Source organism: Arvicanthis niloticus, chromosome 2, assembly GCF_011762505.2.
Source record: "Arvicanthis niloticus isolate mArvNil1 chromosome 2, mArvNil1.pat.X, whole genome shotgun sequence".
NCBI lineage: Eukaryota > Metazoa > Chordata > Mammalia > Rodentia > Muridae > Arvicanthis > Arvicanthis niloticus.
Window position 1 is genome coordinate 98,038,953 of NC_047659.1, and position 22,041 is coordinate 98,060,993.

The 22,041-nt window shown below is 43.0% G+C and overlaps 1 protein-coding gene across 2 annotated transcripts; it reads left to right on the forward strand.

The window, feature by feature from the left end:
- The first annotated feature begins 1,475 nt into the window (after positions 1-1,475).
- Positions 1,476-21,693, forward strand: Blvra (biliverdin reductase A). 2 transcript variants are annotated; one of them, XM_034493728.2, is made up of 8 exons: positions 1,476-1,592; positions 6,841-6,872; positions 8,503-8,621; positions 11,047-11,166; positions 11,920-12,017; positions 16,314-16,421; positions 19,632-19,803; positions 21,340-21,693. In XM_034493728.2, exons 2-8 carry the CDS (start codon positions 6,861-6,863, stop codon positions 21,596-21,598), a joined length of 888 nt encoding a protein of 295 aa, XP_034349619.1. In that variant the 5' UTR covers positions 1,476-1,592; positions 6,841-6,860; the 3' UTR covers positions 21,599-21,693. The 2 variants fall into 2 exon arrangements, with proteins under 2 accessions (XP_034349619.1, XP_076785815.1); XM_076929700.1 differs by lacking the exon at positions 1,476-1,592 and adding an exon at positions 8,070-8,122 and having other exon boundaries at positions 6,842-6,872.
- Positions 21,694-22,041: the final 348 nt, after the last annotated feature.

Sequence of the window (22,041 nt, forward strand, 5' to 3'; positions counted from 1 at the left end):
TATATGTACATGTTTGTGTGGCTGTGTATGTATAATCATGTAAATGTTCATGTTTCAGAGGCCAGAGATCAACATCTGGTTTCTTCCTCACTATTTTATTAATTTTTAACTCTTAAAAATATGGCTTCAGGGCTGGAGAGATGGGTCAGCAGTTAAGAGCACTGACTTCTCTTCCAAAGGTCCTGAGTTCAATTCCCAGCAACCACATGGTGGCTCACAACCATCTGTAATGGGATCTGATGCCCTCTTCTGGTGTGTCTGAAGACAGCTACAGTGTACTCATATAAATAAAATAAATCTTTTTTTTCAAAAAATGATTTTTAAAAAATATGGCTTATTCATACACATGTGCTTGGTGCCAGCAGAGGTCAGAAGAGGCATCGGTTCCCTGGAATTGGAGTTAAGAACAAATGGTTGTGAACTGCCATGTGAGTGCAGGCAGTTGAACCCAGGTGCTCTGCGGGTGCAACAAGAGCTCTTAATCACCGAGCTATCTCTCCTGCCCTGGTCACTCACTGAATCTAGAACTCACCCACTTGAACTGCCTAGCCCATGGGGATCTACTCATCCTTCTTCCTCATTCCTAGCCTTTATTTTGAGAGAGGATTTTAGGCAGCACAGGCGAGCCTTGATCTTCTTTGGCCCACAACTACTGGGAGTACAGGTCTGCACTATCATACCCAACTAGTTACTATTATGTTTAAGGTCACTCTCTCCACTGTATGGGTGAAAGATTACAGGGTTATCAGAGAGGGGCCAATACTGACTTCTCAGATGGTAGATGATGGAAACGAGGTAAGAACTGGCCAGAATGCTGGGCAGTGGTGGCGCACGCCTTTAATCCCAGCACTTGGGAGACAGAGGCAGGCGGATTTCTGAGTTCAAGGTCGAGGCCAGCCTGGTCTACCGAGTGAGTTCCAGGATAGCCAGGTGTACACAGAGAAATCCTGTCACAAAAAAAAAAAAAAAAAAAAAAAAAACTGGTCAGACTCCAACTGGAGTGAGGACATTTATCTCATGAGAAACAAAGATGATTTTTCATCGCCACCAACCCCTACTTGCTTCATCATTCCTGTCAAGGGATTAAAAAAGAAACTAGACTCTAGCCCTAGAGATCAAAGGATCCTTCAGATGCTTCTCTTTTCTCCCTTACCTTCGGTACATTTTCCCCGCAGAGCACTCTGATTCTCCCTCAGTGCATCTACTCCTTCGCCATTCCCAGGGAGAGACCAGGCTGTTCCTGGGAAAATGCCTTTTCCTAGCATTTTCACAAATACAGTTTTTCTGGAATCTTTGCTCCTTACAGAAACAAGCTTTTGTGTCAGATCAATTATGTTTGAGCCGAGAAACTAGAAAAAGAGCTCCAGTTACATATGGCGCAAAGGGAGCTGACAAAGTAGCGACACCACCAAACAGTGCAAAACCACATTCCGAAGTGTAGGCAGCTGCACACACAGACCTGCTCGGCCAAAGCCCCGCCCACCACCTAGACAGCCAATCGGATCCCAGCAGCGCTTGGCCTACGCGGAGCGGAGCTTAGGGTTGCTGCGCTGTGGGAGAGCTGGAGTGGGCGCCGGTGGACGGCTGGTGAGGTGAGCTCCGACCGGGAGGGGCGTGGGCTGGGCGCGTGGTCCTGACGTCCGGAGGCGGGAGGCCAAGCCGACCGTGCCCCCTGCCGCCCTATCTGGGCCCCGCGCGCCTGGCCTCCAGCTTCTCTCTGCCGAGCCCTTCGCAGGCCCGCAGCGGCGAGCCAGAGACTCCTCTCAGGAAGCGGGCATTCCTGAGTAAAGACTGAAGAAATTAAGTCTCCATCTCGTTAAAGAGCTCCGGGTTTCTCCGGGTTTCCGGCCTTATGTAGATGAGGCTGGAAGGTGTATCGTGCACTGATTGGGGGGCTGAACCCCCGAATAGACCGTGCCCTATCCAGAATGAGGACTTTGACGATAGAGGGTTTGCGCCAGGAGTTTCCTTTATAACCTCTCCTAGCTGTACTTTATTCTTCGAAAACTGAAAGAAGAATGTTGCAAAACGGTGTGAATGAATTGTAAATTGCATGTTTATCTGAAGAACTTAGAAATAAGGCTGAGTTTAGGGCCTACTTTAAAAAAAAAAAAAAAAAAGCCCAGCGGTGGTTTTTAACCCCAGTTCTTGGGAAGCAGAGGCAGGCAGGTCTCTAAGTTAAGGCCAGCCTTTACAGAGTAAGTTCCAGGACAGTCAGGGCTACACAGAGAAACCCATTATGCTTGTGCAGTTTTGGATCCAGATATTTTTCTACTTAACATTATATAATACCAGTTTTCCATCTTACAGCTGTTATTGAATTTGGGGTCTATTAGCTAACTAACCTCTTGTCTCAGTGTTCTTATTTGTATAAGTGGGGGTACAGATTATGCTTTCTTGTAGGATAGCTATGTAAGGCCACAGAATGTTCAACCTAAGATTTTATAAATATTAGCACTCACAATACACAAAACAAACAATACTGTACTGGAAAGAACCCCCCATAATTAATGAAATTTCTATATTACTTCCAAGAATTTTTTAAATTGTTTTTTTGTTTGTTTGTTTGTTTTTGTTTTTTTTTTTTTTTTTGTCTTTCGAGACAGGGTTTCTCTGTGTAGTCCCGGCTGTCCTGGAACTCACTCGGTAGACCAGGCTGGCCTCGAACTCAGAAATCTGCCTGCCTCTGCCTCCCAGGTGCTGGGATTAAAGGCGTGCGCCACCACTGCCCGGAGCAATTTAAGGTCTTATTGAACTAGAATACTAGAGCTCATTTGTATTGTAATAGATTATATTAATAAATATGCAGATCCCTTTCTTCCATTCTGCATTCCAGAATAGCACATATTAAAGTCAAATGGTAGGCAAAGTATTATCAAGGAGCTTCTGATAGCTAGAAGACTAAGAAATATGTGTGGCTAACTATACTTGAACTTTTAGAACTAAGAAACAAATTTTTCCTAAACTTACATGACTCAGAAACATAATTATTGTTACTATTTTGATGTATATAAATTACATACATTTGTATAACTATTATATTTTACTCTATAGATCTTGTTATAAATCAAGGTTGAGGCAGGAGAGTTGCTGAGAGTGTTGAAGTCAGCCTAGGACACAGAGTATGTTTCATGCCACCCTGGGCTACAAAGTGAAATCCTACCTCAAAAACAATGAAACAAAAAGAATTGTTGTTGGCCTTCATTGTAGAAAAATGGGCAGAGTTGAGGAAATCGGTGAGTAGAAGGGTGGCAGCCGAGGGTGAACATCAGAGGGCTACCGTTTCCACACTGCTCTGTAGGCGTATGGGGCACTCAGGCCAAGGCTGGGGTATGGCAGAGGTAGTCTGAGCCCTCCCATGCCTCCTACAGGGCTGTAGCAACTGGCAAATGCAGCTGTGTTGATGAGCCATTAGGAGAGCTGTGCAGGTGAGGGACACGTAACCCAGCCTGTCTTCCTTTCTTCACCGTTGTTCAGTGACTCTTGATTGGCCAAACACCATTGCCAAAGGAGCCATTGTCTCTGTGCCTCTGCAGTATGGAGATTCTCAAAGACAGGCCAAACATGTGGTATCTGTTTGCTTTTTAAAGAGTATAACATTAGGCCGGAGAGATAGCTCAGCAGATAAGAGAACTGGCTGCTCTTCCAAAGGACCCAGGTTCAAATCTCAGTACTCACATAGCAGTTTACAACTGTCTGTAATTCTAGTTCCAGGGGACATGACACCCTTACACAGATATACATGGAGGCAGAACACCAATGTAAATAAATTTTTAAAAAACATTATTTGTACACACACACACACGACCATACCAGTTCTTCTGTCTGTGGCATGGTTCCTATTGCCCCACATGTTAGGACATAGGAAAAGCCTGCTTCAGACCACAAAGGGTAGACAACATGTGTCCTGAGGAGATGGGAAGAAGTTGCTAGAAACAAACATGTTCTTAGCACTGGCCCAGATGGCCATGTGGTTTTCCCAGGCACCCTTAGGACTGCCCCCAAATAAAGGGGTTTTGTTTTTAAGATTTATTCATTTACTTTTATTTTGTATGAAGGGGTATTTTGCCTCATGTTTGTCTGTGAACCATGGGTTGCCAGAAGAGGGCATTGGTCCCCTTGGAACTGGAGTTATAGCAGTTGTTAGCCACATGTGGGCACTGGGAATGCAGTCAATGCTCTTAACTGCGGAGGCACTTCCCCAGCCCCAGAGTCTCTGATTTTATGGGATTTATTATTGCAGTGTTACTTATAATTCTACACTTACCCCAAGAGGATGAGATCCCGGGACCAGGGCGATGGTAGAGTGCCACAGAACACCCTTTCCTCCATCTCAGCCTCTTGGATACACAGAGGCAGAAGACAGAGGTGCCTTTATTCTCATTCTCGTCACCTGTGATTACCCACCTGTCCTGGCATAGTTAAAGTAATGTACCTCTGGGTCTAAACAGTGGACAAAAACAGTTCATCTTTACAGGATTCTTCTCACAACCCTAGTGTTTCCCTAAAGCTGGTTCCTGATCGCTGGTGCCCAATCTAAGATGCCTGGTGGAAGATATCAGCCCATCGCTCCCCTCTGCTTAGGAGTTCTGTGTCAGCACCTGAAACCCAGGATACAGGCTTAGCAAGCTGGCCAAAGAGTCTGTTGAAGTTTGGTGCTGCTGTTACATCGCCTTCTTTTTGTTTCCATTTCTCTTACCTTTCCCTCCTCTGCTTGTCTGGTTCTTCCTTTTGCTTTAATGTGGAATATCCAGAAAGGCTGCTTAACAGTTCTTTTATATAGAAAATTCAGGTCCCGTAGGAAGTCAGCTATGAGGGACAAATGCTTTGTTTTGCTTATCTCTGTAAAAGAAAGCTAGATAGAAGCCATGGTCTCCAAGCTAGAAGTTGTAGAACTGCATCATTTCCATAGAGGCATGTCTGCTTATCCAGGACAGTACATGGACCGTGCAGATTTAGAATTGTTCATCCCTCAGATGCATAGGTGGGATGGTATCCCAAGGAAGGTGCCCACCAGCACCTGTAGAGAAGATACCAATTAGCCTCTGTGCCATTCCTGGAGGGTAAAAGTGGTGGTGGCACTTAGGGGACAGAGACTGATGATAACTCCTAGTCTGCTTTTCTGTTGTAATAAAACTAACCAAGAGCAGCTTGGAGAAGGAAAGGATTTATTTGCCTTACATGTTATGGTCTGTAAGGATTGGTAGCAGCTCAGGACCTTACATAACCTTACATGTTATGGTCTGTAAGGATTGGTAGACCTCCAAGACCGAGTTCTCAGCACACAGGAGCTTTATTTGCCCCAGAGAGAGGGCAGGGAATAAGAGACAAAGACAGGAGGTAGAGGACAAGGAGAAGAGGAAGAGAACAGGGAGAAGGGAAGGGGGATAGAGACAGATGTGACTCCTAGAAAAATGGTGGTTTATAAAGGTAAGGGGGGAAACCCTGTGTTAGGATGAGGTGTTTAATTTTTGTTGTTGTTTTTGTTTGATTGGCTGTGCTGGAACTCTATAGACCAGGCTGGTCTCAAACTCACAGATACCTGCCTGCCTCTGCTTCCCAAGTACTGGGATTAAAGGCATTGTGTTGGCACCATCAGAAGAAGGTGTTTCATTTTAATTGGGCATGTTAATTAGGTGAGCCAAAGGGGGCTTTTGATTGCTGGACTTCAATACTTTGCTGGACCTTGGTAATCAGCCTCAGAGGAGGAAGTAACCATAAAAAAAGAGACTTTGTGGGCTAACTTCAGGAATGTAATCTAATGGTTTTTAGCAAGGCAGAGGGAATGGGGTAGAAGGGCAAGTTTTGTCAGAGCCGTGTTTGCTATACATGGGCTAGCTAGAGTCCATTCACAGTCTCTCAAAGGAAGTAAGGTCAGGAACGAAGAGGCAGAAGAAGCCTGGAGCCAGGAACTGTAGCAGAGACTGAAGGAAGGCAGCTTCCTGGCTTGCTTCCTCTGGCTTACTCAGTTGCTTTTCTTTTTCTTTTTTTTCCCCCTTTCTTTCTTTTTTGTTTTGCCTTTTCAAAACAGGGCCTCTGTGTATAGCTCTGGCTTCTCTACAGACTAAGCTAGCCTAGAACTCAGAGATTGCCTGCCTCTGCCTCCCAAGTGCTAGGATTAAAGGCGTGGCCACATGGCCTAGCAGTTATTTTTCTTAGACAGCCTATGCCTACCTGTGTAGGGATGGCACTGCCCACAGTGGGCTGTCAATAGCAATTAGCAATGAAGAAAATGCCCTACAACATGGCCAAGACAATCTGATCTAGGGACCTCAGTTGATGTTCCTGTTTTAAGGCATGTTCTCCAAATTGCAACATTTCCTCCAAGAGGGAAGAAAAAGGGTCACAAGGCAAACAAAATGTTAACAATGTGGGAGAAAAACAGGAACTTTGAAATATTCTTGAGGGCCCCCACCCAGCAGTGAAAAAAAAAAAGGAGAAAATAGTTTGTGATCAGCCATGGTGCAAAAAGAAATTCTTAGCTGGACTCATGGTCCACTGCAAGCTGTGTGTGTCTGGAGGCTGTACTATGTTGTTGATTACCTCTGCTCCTTGTAATGAACACCTCCCTCACTCATACTCCTGTTAGTGAGTTTTAAGTGACCCAGTTAAATTCTTGCTGGGTTGCTGAATTGGACTTTGGTACAGTTGCACTTTGGTGTGCTCGGGGCTCCCTTTTGGGGTGAGTAGATGTCTGTGTGTCACACTTATCTGCCTATCACATAACAGTTCCCTCTCCCTAGTTCCCCCTTGTTGTGTTGACATCTAAAGCCAAGTGCAAAAACAGTATCCACAGAGAGTTTATGTCCCAAGATCCTGAACCTCTGTCTATCTTCACAGACACTGACTGAAGAGACAAGATGGATACTGAGGTGAGTTTCCTGCAGGGGCTTTAAGGGATACCTTTGCTGCAGTTTCCTTCTCAAGATCTTTTCAAAAACCTTTCCCCTAAGATACCCACTTGCTCATGGCTGTGGGTGATAGAGGAAAAATTATCTCCCTTGAGTTTTATCTGTGCCTGCTATGGGTCACTATGTTGCCTCTCCCTCTCCCTTTCAATTCCTAGCCATGAAGTGAGGGGTCTTCCTCTGCTGTGTGCTCCTGGCATGGTGGGCTTGCCCTCCAGGCCCACGAAACAAGGTTAACTAATTAGTGATTTCACCCACTTAAGGTAGCCTCTGCCCCTCCCCCCCACACCCCACAGAGTTTAGAAACATTAGCCCAAACAAGTAAACTTTTTTTCCTCTAGGTCACTGATATGCACATGGTTCTGGGAGATTGCGGAGGTATTAGGACCTCCTGGGCTCTTATCTATGTCCACCTCTCTTAAGTTAGTCCAAGCAGCATGGACTGGAATGGGCAGGGTTGGTATATGTTGATTATTTCAGATGTTCGCCGTAATCGCAAAAAGCTAAATTACTGTTGGGCATATTCTTCTGGAAATTTCTCGACGATAGGCGTTCTGCTCCTGTCACTTCTTGGATGTTTTCCTGTGATTTCCTGGGACACCCACTCTAACCACCAGCCAGGAGCTCATCTCCCCCACAGCTGTGGTGATCAGTTGGATCTGTCTGAGGAAGTCTTTCTTCTCCACTGCAGACCATGCAGTAATTACTCAGTGGCTTACCCTAGTTGAAAGGTCCTATTTGGGCTCCAAACTCATTGCAGCCTAAGATGGGCTTACATGCTGGAAATCCATACTTCCTTAACTTAGTTATTAAGATTTACACCGCATAACTAATGAGGTTCCAGACTTGGCTTGTGGCTGTAACAGTAAAATCAGTTTTTTCTCATCCAAATTATTTTTATTTTTATTTACAATTTATTTTTTAATTAAAATATAATTGCATTGTTTCCTCCTGCAACCTCTCCCACATCCCTTTGTCACTGTCTCTCAAATTCATGGTCTCTTTTTCATTAATTACAGTTGTTACATATATATGCACATAAATAGAACTGGGTTTAATAAATGTGGCAGTAACTTTTGTATTTGGGTTATAATGTGTTATAGTTATATAGCTTTTAAATGGACTTTTTTTCACTATAATTTATTAACACCTCTCCTCTAGCAGTATATTTAAAGATACTGTCTAAGGTACCAGAGGAGAGGAACTCAGCCATGGTAAGGACTTAAAACAACCTGGGTCTTGAGTCTCAATAAAGAGATGTCTTCCTGTGTGTCCTGCTCTGTCAGCCTCCTATGACACCCAGCTGATTAGAGCTCTTGTTTCTAGAGCCTGGGGTAGGGTGGAGGTACCATATCAGGTTGGGTGTGGGTCTTCTACACAGAGAGATGGGCAGAGCCCTTTCTCAGTGTGCTTTGGGTCTGGTTCTGGGACCAGTATATGTCTGAGGACCTGGCTTCTAGGGTAGCCTTACCCCAACTCTGTCTGGGGTTGCCAGCTTTCCTTGCTTGCCAGATCCCACCTGGTCCTCTGTTTTGATGCACTCTATTACATAGCTGGACTGTTTTCAAATCCACATTGGTCTTTGATATTTCAGCTAAAGAGGAAATTTGGTGTGGTGGTGGTTGGTGTCGGCAGAGCTGGCTCTGTGAGGATAAGGGACCTGAAGGACCCACATTCTTCAGCATTCCTAAACCTGATTGGATTTGTGTCCAGGTAAGGCCCACTTGGTTTGTGCTCTGTGATTGATGGGAATCACAGTGAGTGGTGACACCACAGGGCAAGGACATTTTCTAGACTCAGAGTAAGGGAAAGTCAGCATCTCCAGAGAATCACGCAGAGTGGTCCCAAGAACTCTCTAGTTTGGAGAGGACTGGGAACTCAAGTCAGGGGCCTATTGCTGCATGTCCAGGGAGTGGTGCCCAGTGCAGACCTCCATCGGAGCATTAAATGCGCACGGTGTTCACTACAGAATGCACACAGTGAGTGACTGGGATGTTTGGCCTGAAGAAAGTCTAGGTGTGTCATTTAGCCATTTTGTCATTCGAAACAGTCATCCTAGGGCTTTGGACCTTATATTCCATATACTATTCTCAGCTCTATACCAACTCCACTTCAGGATAAGAAAACAGAGACATAAAAAGATTCAGTAATCTTAACAACTGGAAAACCCAAGAATTACATTTAAAAATGAGTGAGTCTAACACTATGTGTTCTTTCCAGGTCGGTGACTGACCTGAACTTTTCTTTTTTTAATTAAAAATGTAAAGTTAATATGCAAATTGTTAGGTCCCCCTATGATATTTTTTTTAAGCAAATTTTGTTTTACTTGCTATTTCCCCTCAACTTCCCATCTCCCTGCACCCCTGCTCCAAGTCCCTTTCAGCTTTTATGGCACTTTCCTGTATGGATTTTTTTTCACTGTAACTCGATGGAAACTAAATTTAATCCTCTTCCTCCTTTCTTGCTTCATGGTCAGGTCTGCTCCTACCCTACTCCCCAGCTAAGCATCTGCAATGCCAGATTAAGTATGAAGTAGACACAGGTTCTGGGGGAGTATGATGGGGTGGCAGTGACAGCTCAGGCAGGTCTCTACTTCCAGTTGCTCCAGAAGAACATCAGGTAACTGTTTTTGAGACAGCATCTCTTTATGCAGTCCTGGCTCTCCTGGAACTCACTATATAGGCCAGTTTGGCCTTGAACTCACAGAGATCCACCTGCCTCTTCCTCCCAAGTGCTGGGATTAAAGGTGTGTGCCACTATGCCCAGCCAGATAAATATTTTCACAAATCATAAAAAACCACCGTGGTGGTTCATATTTAGTACACAGGGCCATGTTCTTCCAGTCTGACTGACTTGAGTTGGCCCCTGTTTCCAGGCATCAGAGAAAACCATATGTGCTAGAATCTTCTCTTCGTCCTTTCTTCCCTGTCAGATTCAAGGTAGTAAGGTTGGGGCTGCATGCAATGGGGAAATCATGATTGTTATTAGCCAACACACCTCAGTGGACACTTACCTGAAGATGGAATTAAATATAATGTGCCCTCAAGATTGAAGTGGGAGTATCATTTCCCTTAAGACCCAGTCAGCTTCCACAGTGCATGCCTTGAGATCTCCTCAACCCCCTAGAACCCATGGAATGACAGCCCACTGGCAGCCCCACTTTACTGCCTCCTGCTATTATTATACTCTTGTCTGTGACTTCCTTACTGGGTTCTTTCTTCCCTAGAAAGCCTGTCTTGAAACCCTAGACTAGATGTGTTCCTGTGCTTCCCCGGTCTGCTGTCTGTGTTCCTGCATAATTCCCACTTAGTCTTTTTGTTGTTGATGGTTGTGCTGCATATATATGTGTGTGTCTCCATGCCTCTGTCAGAACATGAACTAATTTTTCGTGTTTTCTCCCACAGTGCAGCACACAGTAGGCAAACAATAAGTGTTGGTCAAATCTAGCAGTGTGCAGTAGGTAGCTTGCAGATCCCCGCTTGGTTGAAGTTGCTATTGGTTGTTGCATGTTGGTCCAAGACTGCATCCTTCCAGGACCACTCACTCCTTACAGCTTTTGCACTGGGGCTCAGAATGGCCTGGCTCTGGCTCTTTTACTACCCTGTTCTCTGTCATAGTGTTAGTCCTCTAGGTTTCCATCCTGGCCCCACTGCTAAGCTGTGGCAGTTACAGCCTCTCTGGGTTAGTTGTAATAGAGGCAAGGATGCTTGCTTCTCTCCTGATGGTCACAAGCCTTGAAGTACATGAAGGAGCTTGGAGTATGTGGTAGTTTATACCGGGGTGGTATGCGTGTGAGATTTGGCTTGGTGTGGTAGTCATAGTATTTCCTCAGGAGCTTAGTAGGAAATTACCACAGAGATCCTTTTGTGTGAAATACAAGGATCCTGTTCTTTTTATTTAGAGAAGTAACTTGGAAGACTTCTGGTTTCCAGCATTGGTGGCCATGTTGGCTTCTATTCAAGGTCTCCTGGATTCAGCCTAACGTTGATTGCTTTCCTTCATCTGGAAAATACCCAGGAAATAGAAAGGAGAAAATAAATTTCTTACTTTCCAAAAGCTCATCCCTGGGCATTGTTGGGAGGGGAGGAGAGAGTGCTATTCATTAATATAAGCCTTGACTTTGCCTACTTTGAAACAGACGAGAACTTGGGAGCCTTGATGAAGTACAACAGATTTCTTTGGAAGATGCTCTCTGCAGCCAAGAGATTGATGTCGCCTATATTTGCAGTGAGAATTCCAGCCACGAAGGCTATATAAGGTAGGTTTCTTAATGCAGATAGGCTTTGCCTTGCCTGTGGGAAGAGAACTGAGCAAGCTAAAACTATACAAATGGGACTTAGTGGTCAACACAGAAAATTCTGGTTGTCCTGTGACCTTTAAAAATTACTGTCAGGAGGACTAGAGAGATGGCTCAGGTGTTAAAAGCACTGACTTCTCTTCCAGAGGACCTGAGTTCAATTCCCAGCAATCACATGTAGCTCATAACCATCTGTAACGGGATCTGATGCCCTCTTCTGGTGTGTCTGAAGATGTCGACAGCGTACTCACAAAAAATTACTGTCAGGAACTATACTGTACTTAAAAAAAAATTACTGACAGGAGCCAGATGTGGTTATGCACTCCCTTAATCCCAGCACTCAGAAAGCAAAAGCAAGCAGAGCTGTGAGTTCCAGGCCAGCCTGATCTATCTAGTGAATTCCAAGACAGCCAGAGCTTCACAGTGAGACTCTGTGAAATAAGCCCTTTCCTCCCAAAGTTGCTTTTGATCATAGATTTTATCCCAGTAATAGAAAGCAAACTAGAGTCTGCATATTGATGAATAGTGAAATGATCTTATAACCGGACAAGTTTGGTGTAGATCATGTGTTTCTTTATTTTGCAAGGGCGCTCGCTGGCTCTTGGCTGTTTGTTACACTCTCACTCGATTCTTGTGCATTTGCAGACTTGTGTCCCTACAGGACGTTTGAGTGTTTATTTGAAGTGTCCTTTCCCTGTGCTTTTGCTTTCAAAGGCAGTTCCTTCAGGCTGGCAAGCATGTTCTCGTGGAATACCCCATGACACTGTCATTTGCAGCGGCTCAGGAGCTGTGGGAACTGGCTGCACAGAAAGGTGATGTACTTTCTGACTTTGGAACACAGACCCTGTACCACATCTCTGCTTCCTAAGTTTCTAGGGTGCATCACTTTGCCTTTCCAGTAAGTTGCCTTATGTGCATCTGTCTTGACTGAGTTCTCATCTCCCTCCTGCCCCAGGCTGTGTCAGACACATAAGGAGGTGTCTGGATGAGAATAATGCAGAGGAGTTTGTGGACTCTTGGCTTTGTTCTAATGAAACAGTGGATTGGTTTCCACATGTCATAGTGCCATGATGTTGAGTCTTTAGCTGTACCTCAGATACCTACTATTGGTTTCTTTCTTTCTTTCTTTCTTTCTTTCTTCCTTCCTTCCTTCCTTCCTTTCTCTTTCTTTCTTTCTTTCTTTCTTTCTTTCTTTCTTTCTTCCTTCCTTCCTTCCTTCCTTTCTTTCTTTCTTTCTTTCTTTCTTTCTTTTTTGTTTTTTGTTTTTGTTTGTTTTTGTTTGTTTTTCGAGACAGGGTTTCTCCGTGTAGCCCTGGCTGTCCTGGAACTCACTCTGTAGACCAGGTTGGCCTCAAACTCAGAAATCCACCTGCCTCTGCCTCCCAAGTACTGGGACTAAAGGCATGCGCCACCACTGCCCAGCTTGATTGTTCTTTTTAATCCGCGTCCTGTGACTGGAGAGATCCTCAGCAGTCAAGAGAAATAGTTGCTCTTCCATAGGACTCAGGTTTGATTGCCAGCTCCTGTGTAACTATCTGTAAACCCAGTCGCAGGGCGTTCGATATCCTCTTATGACCTCCACACGTGTGGTACACAGACTAACATACATGTGCTCAAAACACTCATACAGAGAAAATAAAAATAAAGGTAAAAAATTTTAACTCAGTGTTCTGGGATTCATTTAAGTTATTCTCACCAGAGAAAACTTCTGTAGAACTGCTGGCTTTTCAGGGGAGGATATACTGTCTTAGCCTTTCATATTCTGGTTTTTCCAGTGAGACCCAGGCATGTGGACTTCCCTTGACTGTGTGTTTAAGTATGAGATTCAAGGCTACCTCTACTGAATGAAAGTATGTTTTTGTTTTTGTTATTGCCCAAGTCCAGTTGATTTTATATCAGGTATGAGGAGTTGGTTAATCCTTCAGATTCAGTGTTGGTTTTGGATGGGAGGAATGGGATGCTTTCAATTCAGTGGTAAGCAAGAAAGCATTGGCAAGAAAGCAAGTGATAAGAAAGCAATCGAATAGTACATATTGGCTAGATCTGTTTGCCCTGGTGTGCAAGCTATGCCTGGGAGTGAGGAGAGCATGGACAGGCCATGATCTTGACCACTAAATAGGGTAACAAGACTGGCAGATAGTGTGTGCCACCAAAGCTAGGCCTGCAGGCTGGATATGGTGCAGACAGGTTAGGTTCCAAGGACTCACTAGGCTGAGTTGGTGCACAGTTGTGTGAGACCTGGTTTAGAACTGGGGATTATGGAGAGAGCAGGCAGGCAGGCTAGGATCCAGGGAACTTTCCAGTTCAGAGCACAAAATGTGTGACCTAGGCTAGGCCAAGTTGGATATGGCATGGATAGGAGAGGGACTATTGGAGTAGCCAGACTGGACTGGTGGATAAGACATGGGACTGAGGCTAAGCCTGGAAGCTGGGAACGGCTCAGTTCAAGGGACTCATCAGATTAGACTATTGCACCGGATATCCCTTCTTCTTTTAAATCTATTCAGTGACTGGCTTCTCCTGTCTCCCTCCCCACCTTCTAGAAGATTGGCTTCTTACATTCCACATGGTGAATGGCATCGCCATTTTTCTTTCTGCACCCGGCTCATTTCAGTTTCACTTAACATAATTCTCTCTAGGCTTCTCACACTGGCGGGAATTGCAGAATCTCAGCTTCACTATGGAAGAACAGTGTTCTGTTGTGGGCAGGCTCTGCAGTTTATTTGTTCTGAGTCTGTATATTGGCCCTTTGAGATAGTGCTGAGATGAACAGGGTGGTGCAGGTGTCTCTTTGACAACCCATTTTCTGTGGTTTATACAAGTAGTAATGGAATTGGTAGGTCATGTTAGATCTTTTCTGAACCCTGTGAGGAACTTGCAGGATGTTTTCCATAATGGCAGTAAGTTAGAAGCCATGCTAACAGTGTGTAGCGGTCACCTTTCCTTCAGCTCACATCCTTGCCAGCATCCTTTTGGACTTATTTTTATAATAGTCATTCGAAATGGAATGAGGTGATATTTCATTTGTGTTTTATATTTCCATTTATTTAATGATAAATGTTGAACATTTTTTTCCTGTAGCTGCTGGCCATTTGTATGTCTTCTTTAGAGAAATTTCTATGCATGTTGCCTATTTTAAGTTTTTATTATTATTACCACTTTTCCTGTTGATGATAATGATGTGTGTGTGTGTAAGAGTGTGTGTGTGTATATATATATATATATGTATATATATACATATACATATATATATGAGAATATGATAGTATGCCATACTGAATCTGTATTTTGCAAGTATTTTAATTTATTTCATATGTGGTATTTTATTCTGTTAATTGTTTACGTGTTAGTTTGCTACCATGTCATGTGTGTTGTTTGGCTTTTGTAGTCTGTATTTTTGTGTCGTACCTAAGGAATCTTTGTCTACTCCAGTTATAGTGTCTTGAATAAGAAATAGGCTCCAATTTGAATACTTGGTTTCCAGTTAGTGGCACTGTTTGGAGAGGTTTAAGAGATAAGTCTGGAAGTTTGAGATTATATAGCCTTCTTGTCCTTTTCCAGTTCTCCACGACCCCCTTTCTACCTCATGTTTTTAGTTAAAAATGTGCATGCAGGCTGGAGAGATGGCTCAGAGGTTAAGAGCACTGACTGTTCTTCCAGGGGTCCTGAGTTCAATTCCCAGCAGTCACATGTAGCTCCCAACCATCTGTAATGTGATCCAATGCCCTCTTCTGGTATGTCTGAATTTAAAAAATATTATTTATTTCATTTATATGCTCAGCTTCCATGTTTGATGCCTGCTGCCTGCTGCTGTGCCTGCTGCCTACTGTGATGGAATCTTAAACTCTTCCTAAGTTATTTTTGGTGATTGTATTTTCTCACAGCAACAGAACCAGTGTTCTTAAGCATTTACCATGTTTTCATGTATTGTTTCCTAATTTTCAAGCTTATAATTAAGTATTTAATACTATATTCTGAGTCAGCTTTGATTAGTGTGCAGTATAGTATTTTGCATGTGATTATCTACTTTTCCAAATATCATTTATTGAAAGAAAATACTCTTTCATTTTATATGGCAGCATTTTTATGGATATTAAAAGCACAAGAAAAGTAAAAGGACAAAAAGTAAAAGGACAGATGTAGAAGACTTTTGATACTTCAAAGAAAAGATTGAATATTGTTAAAAGGGCAGCCTTGGCCATGGAAGGCAAATGACATCATTGAGAAAAATTTAACATTCAGAATATTTACAGGATTCTACCACCGAAAAACAAACCAAATAACTTGACTCAAAAAAGGGCACTTTATGGAAATTCTCATTTTCCAAAGTGGCAAACAAATAAAACGTCACCAGTTCCTAAAGAAATACTAATAAAAACTCCAAAAGATACCTCCTTCACTATGATTTTTGCATGGGTCTCTGTGACCACCATGGCCAGCAGTGTAATAATTCATGGAAGGAGAGAAGGTGGTTCAGCCCAACATAACTGAATAGCCGGTTTTGGTTTAAACTTCAGGAGTCTGACCTTGGGCGAGTAGTTGATTTTAGGCACATTTAAACACAATTCAATTTAGTAAAATTTTTCCTAGTGATAATTAACTCAATCCCATGTGTACAATAAAGCTTAAAATGGCACTATATCAAAACTCTTTATAAAAGTACATGTGACATCTTCCATAAAGATAGGTTCTACAGATTGACTACATGTGACACTTTCCATAAAGATAGATGCTATAGATTGACAAACTCATGATAAGGGTCTGGGCACAAGGTCACCAGGCTGTTAACCGTGTCTGCTTCCAGCATTCTGGGCAGATAACATTCCTGGTTCCCCTTATCTATGAGCACAGAGCCTCTATTCATCCCACAGATATCCACTATTAACCAGAACAGTAAGTATTCACAGGATTTAGAGATGTTAGGAAGCTATGCACATTAATGTCAGGCGTGGCGTGTGAGGTAGAGTGGAGTCGTCCTCACATGTGCTCCAGATACTGTTTGTGGGCATACTGCATCTTGTTCCAGAGGAAGAATAGCATAACATCCGAGCACAGAGCCAGCTGTACACTAGGTAATGGCCACCTTTTATTCTACGTTGTCACAACAGGGAGAGTCCTGCATGAGGAGCACATTGAACTCTTGATAGAAGAATTTGCATTCCTGAGAAGAGAAGTGGCAGGAAAAGAGCTGCTGAAAGGATCTCTTCACTTCACAGGTCAGTGTGAGGCAGGGCTGCTGCCACAGGGGAGGCCCCTGGACTACTCATCTTCTCTACTAAGATCTCTGGCAGCAGAAACCATCCAGATTAGAGTTGCTACCTGGGCAGTCTTAGTGGGTGGAGGTAAGCTGGGTTCTTGACTTCAGACTTTTTCTGTACTATCATTTCAGGTTTTCAAAATGGGAAAAGTCAATAAGCTATTGAAGGGAAAAAACAAGAAGCCGTTGAAGAGAGTTGTGCAGATTAGGAAAGGCACAGAGACTGAAGTGCCTCAGCATAACTGTACATGTAGTTTATGCCACCAAGAAATTACATTAAAGTGTCTGGAGAGATGGCTCAGAGGTTAAGGGCACCACTCCCTAGCTCAGGTTTGATTCTTCCCAGAATCCACATAGTGGATTACAACTGCGTAGAACTCCAGTCCCAGGTGATCTGACACTATATGTGGTGCACAGACATACCTGCGGGCAAAACACCCATATGAATAAAATAAAAATGAAGTGAAAATTTTTAAAAAGAGATTAGATTTAGGGCCTTAGAATAAGGCACTTATTTTTAATAAGTGTTATTTTTTAATTTATAGAATTTCATACAAGAACAATAAAAACATCTATATGAATAACTTTTCTAGTTAGGACAAAACACCTGTCATAGCAGCTTCAGGAAGTGTTCATTTAGCGCTGTGGAGGGGATAATACAGTCCACCACTGATGGAGCAGACCCTGTGGCGGGATGTTTACACTGTCTCCTCAGTCAAGAAGCCGAGTGACCAGAGTGCTGGTACTTGGCTCACTTTTCTCTTTTCCACTTTTTATTCAGTCCAGGACTTCAGCCCATTGTTGGCTGAACCACATTCATGATGGTTCTTCCCAGGTAAAAACTCTCTAAACTCCCTTAAAGACACACCCAAAAGTGCAGCTCTAGGTAATCCCAGATCTAACCAGGCTGACAGGGAAAATTAACCGTCACTCTGTTTTTATCCTTCCTTAATGAGATTGAATCATTTGCTGTAACCTGACTTAAAAGGTGACGCTTTCAGAAGCAGAGGGGAGAGGGGATGGAGTGAAGACCTTAGAGACAGGGGACTGGGAAGGGGTACAACATTTGGAATGTAAATCAATAAAAACTGTAATAAAAAAAAAATTCCAAGCTTAAAAAAAATTGAGTCAGAAATCTCAAGGATGTTTCCATCCTGATCTTTCAGGCACAGTTTTTCTTGATGATATTTGAACTAGGGCTGGAAGGGCATTCAGGTGAGAGGGCTGGCCTAGCACAGAGGCAGGCTCTGGCTCCGTCCTCACCACTGCAGAAATGAGATGAAGCAACTTAGTTGGAGATAATTTTGCTATAGAATACTGTAGGTGAAAACTTTTCAGAAAGGACTGGGAAGTGGCTGTCTGGAGAGGAGAATGTTTTCACACAGCTTATGAAGAATGAACAGAACATTTACTCTCTCCCACCACCAGATTACACTCATTCCTCATGTGTAATCTGGATTTTATGTTGGTTACTCTTTAAGTATTAACTGTAGGTGGATATCTAGATTGTAGGGTCACCTTGGATTGACTCCTCTCTGGTCCCCACTCAAGTGTGCCTCCCTGCACCAGGGCTTTTATTACAGGATACCCTTCGGTGTGGAAGGGCATTACTAAGTAGTAAGAGTGTCTTCTGTCTTGAAAATTATGTGAGAGTTATATATAATGGTATAACTATTAACTTGAGCTAGAAACTTTGAGAAGGTGGTGTGTGCTGTCTTAAAAGGAGACCTTTTTTTGCCTTTGACACCCTTGTTATCATTATCCTTGTGATATGAGTAAAGTCACCACCCCAGAAAGGCAAGTAGTTGGACAAAGGTCACCCACTTGGGGCAGAGCCGGGCTGGAATTTCATTGTGTGGTACATGAAGGCCAACGAAGAAGGGGCCCATGGACACTTAGTTCCCTATGGTCTACTGAACTGGCCACTGCTTTTAGAACATGCTCAGCATTTTAAGTGTGAATGCCAAAGGCAGAAGATGGGTTTGGTTACAGTGCACAGGGTCTGTTTAAGATGGGGAGGGGAGAGGCAAGTGGTGTGATAACCACACAGAATTATCCTGCAGATTCCCATGTGAACTGTGCTTTCTTGAAAACATTTCACATAAGACCAACGTTCTTGCTATGGAATTAGACTAAACTCGTTCGTGTTTTCTTTACACGTCTGGTCGTCATGGTGACATCCTCCTCGCTTTGTCTACATCTGAGTCTCAAAGGCTAAAACATCATAGTTCTTCCATTTACCAGATAGATGTCTTTAAATCACTTACTGAAAATGTAAGGGCTTGATAGGTCAGCGGTTGGAAGCACCGACTGCTCTTCCAGAGATCCTGAGTTCAATTTCCAGCAACCACATGGTGCTTCATAACCATCTGTAATGGGATCCAATGCTGTCTTCTGGTATTTCTGAAGAGAGTAACAGTATACTCCAATAACATAAGTAAATAATTTTTTTAAAAAAGAAAATATAATTATGTATATATATATATTAATATTTATTTTCATATGCATAAATACTTGGATTTGGTATATTAGAAATAGAAATCTAAAACATTTTTAAAACATTTTTTTCAAGCTGGAGGGATAGCTCAGTGGTTAAGAACACTGGCTGCTTTTCCAGAGCCTATAAAGAAATCTTGTGCCCTCTTCTGGCATGAAGGTGTACATACAGACAGCACTCCTATTTTTAATTTTTTTTTCTTAGAAAAAAATTTGTGCAGTGTATTTTGATCATGTTTTTCTCCTAACTACTCCCAGCTCCTCTCACCAAATCTACCCAACTCCCTCTCCCTCTCCTTCCCCCTTCCCTTCCCCCTCTCCCTTTTCGTCCCCCTCTCCCTCTATAAAACAAAGATAAAACAGCAAACTTTTTAATTCTCTCTGGCTATATTGACTCCTGTTGCTTGTTTGCCTTATTTTACTAACGATATTGAATTAAAAAAAAGAAGATTTTCAAAAATTTAATTAAAATACTACTTTTTAAAAAAAGAAAAGAAACATTTTCCATTTACCTACCCGCTTTCCATCCTTTTATTGATCATTGTACACACAGGTGCCATGAGGCAGAAGGTCCTTGGATCACTTGGCTGGGCCCATTCCCAGCTTTCCTAGGTACAATGTTTGTGAAACAGTTTCTTTTCCTAACTCTCTTAGCATTTGTGATATCTTGCAGCTAGCCCACTGGAAGAAGAGAAGTTTGGCTTCCCTGCGTTCAGTGGCATTTCTCGCCTGACCTGGCTGGTCTCCCTCTTTGGGGAGCTTTCTCTTATTTCTGCTACCTTGGAAGAACAGAAGGAAGATAAGTATATAAAGATGACCGTGCAGCTCGAGACCCAGAACAAGGGGTGAGTTGTGAGGAGCGGTAAGAGAGAGGTTTCTTAACACCCTCAGGCATTCGTAAGGGTAACTCTGAAGGGGACCTGAAAGACCATTGCTAGGCATTCAGACCCCAGACAGGTGCCTGCTCCTGTCAAGAGAACTACTGTTCATACTGCCTTTCATCCTTTGTACCCTCTGAGGTGTGAGGGAAAAATTTAAGTCCAGTTGCCATTACATAAATAATGGCTTACAGAAATAAACCAAGTTACAAGTAATTAAGTTATGTAAGTTATTAGTTTAAACCTTATTATTTACTTATTTTTCTATTTATCACAGAGATAGGATGTTGCCAAGCTAATCCCAAATTCCTAGGCTCAAGCACTCCTTCTGTCTCAGCCCCTTGAGTAATAGCATCCACACAAGCATCTGCCGTTACTGCCATTTAATGTTTTTAGTTATGAGAAAACTGGGGCACAAGTAGTACATTGGTAATCTGTATTGCCTCAGACTGCAACACCCTGTTATTTGGATAATCTATATTGCCTCAGATTGCCTCACCCTGTTATTTGGAAGGATATCTGAAGTTGTCATAAGTAATTAGAACTGGAATAAATCAAATTTATTTTATCCAGAATTAAAGTAAAGACAGTGAATGTGAAGTCTAGGCTGGCCTTCAATATACTGTATAGACTGTATATCACACCTCAAAGTCAAGAATTTCATACTTTGGCTAGACTTACAAATACACTAAGCTTGTTCTGTGAACTTTGCAAAATACTCATGGGGTCTACTTTTTGGATGAAGTTTGATCAGCTTTTTGATACCTTCTGATATTCAGTGACGCATTTGCTTGAAATCAAAAGGCAGAGTTTTGTGTTTTCTACGGCCAGATAGGATGGATGGATGGATAGATAGATAGATAGATAGATAGATAGATAGATGAAACATAGGTAAAGGGATGTTTTGGAGAAAGTTGTGAGTCACATCAAGGAAGTGAAGTATGTATACAGGTGGCTTGTTGTCAGCAGGAGGGGAGGGTATTGCTATCCTAATGACAAATAGATGACATGACAAAATAAAATACTCGGCTATAGTAAGGTTAGAAAATAGTCACTGCAGCCTTTGGGTGGTGTGGCACTGAGCCACCACAGAGAGGCAGCCTTTCAGGGAAGATGAAGTCACATGAAGTCAGGTGTGGGTACCTACATGTGTTTGTGTGTGTGTGTGTGCTTGCCCATGTGCACATACATTGGAAGCTGGAGGTTGATATTGAGTGCTATCTTCTTCCTCGACCAGTCTCTACTTTATTTACTGAGGCAGGGTCTTTCACTGAATCCAGACCTTGCAAATTCCATGAGTCTGGATAGCCAGCTTTCCTGGGGTTCAGTCTCTGCCTCCGGAGCTCTGGAATTACAAGTGGGCCACCAGGCCAGTACAGCTTTTGTATGGGATCTCAACTCTGGTCCTCATGGTTGTACGGCAGGCATTGCATGAACTTACCATCTCTCCAACTCTGTCCAGTGTGATTTTTAACATAAGGAACTTTTTTTTTGTCTTTGCAGTCTGTTGTCATGGATTGAAGAGAGAGGACCCGGCTTAAAAAGAAACAGATATTTAAACTTCCAATTCAAATCTGGGTCCTTGGAGGAATTACCAAATGTAGGAGTCAGTAAGAACATTTTCCTGAAAGATCAGGATATATTTGTTCAGAAACTCTTGGGCCAGGTCTCTGCAGAGGACCTGGCTGCTGAGAAGAAGCGGATCATGCATTGCCTGGGGCTGGCTGACAACATCCAGAAGCTTTGCCACCAGAAGAAGTGAGGAGGAAGCTCCAGATACCTCTGAAATAGCCAGGGTTTGGTGTTATCAACAGCTCACCTTTAGCTCTTACAATTAAATATGTTGGACAAACAGAATGAGAATAGTGTTAATGACTGTGTTGGGGTGATATCTGTGTTGGGGCCATCAGGTGGGAATACGTAAACCTTCTGAGGTCATGGGTCATGGCTTAGTTGTATTTTGTCTTCCTAGTAGCAGCCCTGTGAGGAGGATACAGCCAATGCTAGTTTCATTCTTGTGGAACAGCTTGAAGTCACCCAGGCAGGAAAAAAAAAAAAAAAAAAAAAAAAAGGTAGATTTAAAGGTCTATCAATGTTTCAAACCACTTACCTTGAGCTGCAATCCATCCTGTAGGAAATGTGTCTGTCCCTCATAGTCACAGGGTCACCACTAGTTGCTGGTAATCCTATCTTACTGATCAGTGT